We start from the raw sequence: 4,707 nt of genomic DNA, 5'->3' as shown, positions 1-4,707 counted from the left end.
CTGGGGCAGGGGGCTCTCCGCAGCGCCGGGGCCGCCTGTCTCCCTTCCTGCTGTGCCCAGGGAAGGGAGAGCTCGGCGGGCGGGGGGTCCCTCCTCTCTTCAGCAACCGCCAGAAGCGGGAGCAGCTGAAACACCTTGCTGCGTTTCCCTCAGATCCAGGGGATCCGTGGAAAGGGTCCGTGGCTTCGCGTTTCCTCCCTCGGAACGGCGTTCGCAGGGAAGCAAAGCCTCGGCTGTTAGCCTCTGCGGTCTCACTCTGCGTTTCATCGCTGTCCTGTAGGAACCCTCTCGGTGTTCGCTCACGAGTGGGCTCCGAGGGCAAACAGACCAAATTTTGTACTTTTGCGGCTGTATGACAGAATAAAAGAATGATTCTTTTTATTTTCTGGGGTGGTGGGAGGAAAAAAAAAAAGGTCAATAAGTACAGTGAGGAAGAATCCTTAAAATCAGATGTGATAACTTAAAAGATTGCCTGCTGTGCTGTCAGCAGCAGAAGTGCAAAGTTAACACCTTTCATCCGTTTGTTGTACATTTTGATCTCTTGTGTGCCGCGCATCTGCAGGTGTGAAAGCTGCAAGGTGTGTCAGTGCAAGTGGGAGGACAGGACACCAGAGTCAGCTGCTACCATGGAGAACTGAACAGCAGTTTTCCCCAAAGTCTCCTAGTGAGCTTTGGTCTAGACTTGCGATTTATTGAGCAAGTCCCAAGCTGGTAAACGTTGAGCACAGGGAGCAGTAGCAGTATTTACTCGCAGATTATTTTGAAGTTGTTTCTCTTGCCAGTGAATTCTAATCTCATTGGAGGATTCTCACAGAATGTGAGGATTTGTTTAATAAGACTTGTAGCCTTTGGGCCGTCTAATTGTAACACACTTGAAAGCAGTGGGTGTCATACTCTCTTTGGCTGCCTTAAAGGTATGACTTACTTGACCATGCAGATGAAATAATTAAATTACTTGGAATGGAAAGTGTACATCTTAGTATATCCGTTCAGTCTTCTCTTCATCTAGCTCAGAAAACCGAGTTCTGGGCAGGCATGTTACATGGAGTATTTAAAATGTGGTTTGAAAAACGTAGGTTGGAGGACATACATATGCCTAAAGATGCTTTCTTAAGAAGAAGAGGGAGCTGACTTTTTGGCAGAAGTGTGCCTTGTCTCGTAACAGAGCGGTGTGCTGCTTTGGGCCCGCTTTTCTAGAGATGTCTGGATTGCAGTCATGTGGTATTTACAAAGCCAGGAAATGGGATGGGACTGTATGGACATGCAAAATATGTACTGTGTTGACTTTTCATCTCTTGTTCCTCCTGATGTTCAAAGTTCTGGCCTTGGGTTTGTTTGTCTTGGATTGCAAAACAGACAAGACAGGCAACATCTTAAATATGCTTCAGTAATCATTGAGGGACATGATCTGTATTGGAAGGCAACCCCTTTGTTTTATTCTTTTTTCGAATACTTACAAGAAAAGAAAAAAGGCCACGTCCTTTTTGGGAACAGATCAAACTCGTCAGTCACGTTTCCACAAGTCTCTTTATCATGACTGAAGTAATCCACTTATAAGAAAAATCGTGACAATTATATATAACTGCCTAAAGCAGAAAGGGGATTAATTTGTCTGTTCTGATTTTAACAGATATATTGAGGACATCATGAATTGGAATAAAGGTGGACCTGGTACTAAGAGAGGCTTTGGTTTTGGTGGTTTTGCCATAACACCTGGAAAGAAAGAGGAGCCTAAGCTCTCTCAACAATCTCATAGTGCTTTTGGAACAGCCGGTTCTTCTGCTGCATTTGCAAAATCAGGACCTCCTCAGCTGCCTTCTTTCTACAAAATTGGGTCAAAGCGAGCAAATTTTGATGAAGAGAATGCGTAAGTAGGGTTATTTCTTGTGTTTCTCTAGATCTAGATTTTAGTGTTTTAAAATTTCCAAGGTCAGGGAAAGTATCTGTGACATTTATGAGGTTTAGTTATTTAGAAAAGCCTGCTCAAGGATAAATACCCTAACACTGCATTATGGTGTAATAGAATCCCAATAGCTTACAGCAATAGTATCAAGAAAAACTGAGCTAGTCATCTGCAGGAACTTCCACCACTGCTCTGCAGCAGACTTTTAATGTCACCCTGGACCGATTATTTACCCTTTCTCTGGGTGTCAGCCCATCATCTGTAAAATGAGAATAATAATACATCCTTGCCTTTAAATATATTTAAAAAACTGTAAGATACTACGGTAGCCCATGGAGAGCTCTCCTTCTCTAGCTTTCCCCTTCCTAAGAACATGTCTCAGCTGAGCCTCAGTCAGTTCAATCTTATTCATCCTCTGGTGTGTTCGGAATTGGAGCCAAGCAGGATAAATTTGGGTGTCTTTTGCACACAAACGTTCAACTCCACATTTCTTTACTAACCCTTCTGTTAGCTGCCTAAATGTATTGAATAGGAGGGAGGTCAGAAAAGCATCCTATATTCACCAGCCTGGGAGAGCCACTCAGGAAGATCAATTTCATAACATCTGTTTGCCGTACCACCACTTTTAGCTTACAAGATGAATAATTGTAAATAAATAAATCTCAACATCTTTTCCTGTGTACATACTGACTTTTATTATCCATCTCTGTATGGGAAACTTGACTCAACTCAGGAACCATGAAAGAAAGTATGCTGCTGTAGACTATGTGCTGACTGGACCATTGTTCGTTTCTTTTCAGGTACTTTGAGGATGAAGAGGAAGATTCCAGCAATGTCGAATTGCCATACATTCCCGCAGAGAATTCCCCCACTCGCCAGCAGTTTCATTCCAAATCAGCAGACTCTGACAGCGATGATGATCCTCTGGAGGCATTCATGGCTGAAGTGGAGGCAAGACCTGCTCGTGAATTGTTTATTAATTTATGTGGCCGTACTTCTCTCTAGTCAGGAGCAGCAAATGTCACTCGTGGCTTTGGCAGCTGTATTCAGAATGTCATTTGCCTTTTGTTTTTTATGTAAGATGCTGTATTAATTAGAATTCAAAGGTGGATTAGGTAGGGAGAGTGTGGATATGATTTACAATAGCTTAACTATTGCATTGTTTTGAGCATGTCAAAATAATACAACAAAGAGCTTTGTGTGTCTCTGAATATGAAATTAAGGTTTTGTGCATTTTTCACTACCTGAATTGAAATGTTTGGTATTTATCATGAGCTCCTTCTTAGCTACAGTTCTGTTATTAGCTGGATTCTATCACAGTATTTTAAGGAGGAATGCAGAGAATGTATTTTTTCGACAACATTGCCGTGAAGTTACAGTATATGAATTTCAAAGGAATTAGTAGGAGAATTTATTTAGCGTAACAGGATCTGGAACAAGAGACAGTTTAGTCCAAAAAGTATTGTCTCTGTGGCATTATGGTCTAGTTATGTAGGAACATTTTTCCCTTCCATGTTTTATCATCTTGGTTTTTTTAACATGTCATAATTTTATGACCTGTTAGGATCAAGCTGCTCGAGACATGAAGAGACTTGAAGATAAAGACAAAGAAAAAAAGAACGTTAAGTAAGTTCTCTTTTATAATTCCCATGCCTGCCTGTGTCTTGTATGGTGCTAAGAGAATTCCGATGCATTTTGTTGATGATGATTGTTCTGTAGACAATATAATATATACCTAGTAAACAGCATTAACCAGCGCATGATATCTCCCATGGGTAAAGTTCTGTGCAATAAAAATTGAATAATAGGAGGGAAGAATCCATGGGGGCATCCTGCGGTAAAATGTAACAACACTGAGAGTTATCTCACGCGAGAAGCCTTTCTAGGCCACACAAATTGGGGCAGCACATTGTACTAGTACCACCTTCCAGATCAGCCTGAATAGTTTTTCTTCTTTCCACATCCTTGCAGTGATCAGGATGGTTTAGTTTAGAATTGCATTTATGTGAGCAAAATAACTTAGTGCTGCTGTACCTGTAGTACTGGAGATTCTTCCGAACTTGAACTAGGTTTTAAGGCATTCCCGGTAAAGCTGATACATTAGGTAGCATGTGACAATTGGGATACTAAATTTGGAGTTTAAAAACAGTTTACATTTTTGCAGCTTATCTATCTGTTTTGACCAAGGAAAGTAATTATGCTGTTGATTCTTGATATAAATGTGAGATACATTGAACTTGCATTGCATGGGGTTGATCAGATTATACATGGTCCTGAAACAGAACACCGGATCCAAATCACCACCTGGGGAAGTTCTGAACTGGATTTGCACTTCCTGGCTCATATTCCTCTTCAGTTATGGGACTTCTGTAGCATCAAGAGCTTAGACCAGGATCTTTGATGTGGCTTCTACGGGGAAGACGGAGTCCTAATCTTTCAGTCTCATTAATAGAAGTAAAAAGAAGTCTTTGCAGGGTCGCTGTTATGGTTGGCACCAAATATCAAAACTCCATGGGTTGGGATTATAAATGTTACTGAGTTGTTAGTGTTGTGTCTTCCACGAAATATGGAGCTCAGCACTAATCAAATGAAAGTATGGAGCTGAGTATGTGGAACACTTGCAGGGAAGTTTTTTTTCTCCGCTTGTTTTTCCAGGGGTATTCGAGATGACATTGAAGAGGAAGATGACCAAGTGAGTTCCTATGCAGTCTTTCTATTTTCTTTTTTGTTTGGGTTTTTTTTTTTTACCTTCCCTCCCCAAATATGTAACTACTAGGTACAAACAAAACTCCAGTATCGTGCGC

General features: G+C 41.3%; 1 protein-coding gene across 1 annotated transcript in view; it reads left to right on the top strand.

The window, feature by feature from the left end:
• Positions 1-1,646: 1,646 nt before the first annotated feature.
• DDX42 (DEAD (Asp-Glu-Ala-Asp) box helicase 42) overlaps positions 1,647-4,707 on the top strand; it is a 16,292-nt gene continuing 13,231 nt past the window's right edge. Inside the window, exons 1-4 of the mRNA XM_009578509.1 lie at positions 1,647-1,867; positions 2,704-2,854; positions 3,468-3,529; positions 4,559-4,595. Coding sequence (XP_009576804.1) covers positions 1,647-1,867; positions 2,704-2,854; positions 3,468-3,529; positions 4,559-4,595 — 471 coding nt within the window. The remainder of the gene's footprint in view (positions 1,868-2,703; positions 2,855-3,467; positions 3,530-4,558; positions 4,596-4,707) is intronic.

This window comes from Fulmarus glacialis, unplaced genomic scaffold (assembly GCF_000690835.1).
Source record: "Fulmarus glacialis isolate BGI_N327 unplaced genomic scaffold, ASM69083v1 scaffold12020, whole genome shotgun sequence".
In the NCBI taxonomy this organism is placed as follows: Eukaryota; Metazoa; Chordata; class Aves; order Procellariiformes; family Procellariidae; genus Fulmarus; species Fulmarus glacialis.
The sequence above is the reverse complement of the archived record's forward strand: the minus strand, read 5'-3'. Positions and strand labels throughout refer to the sequence as shown.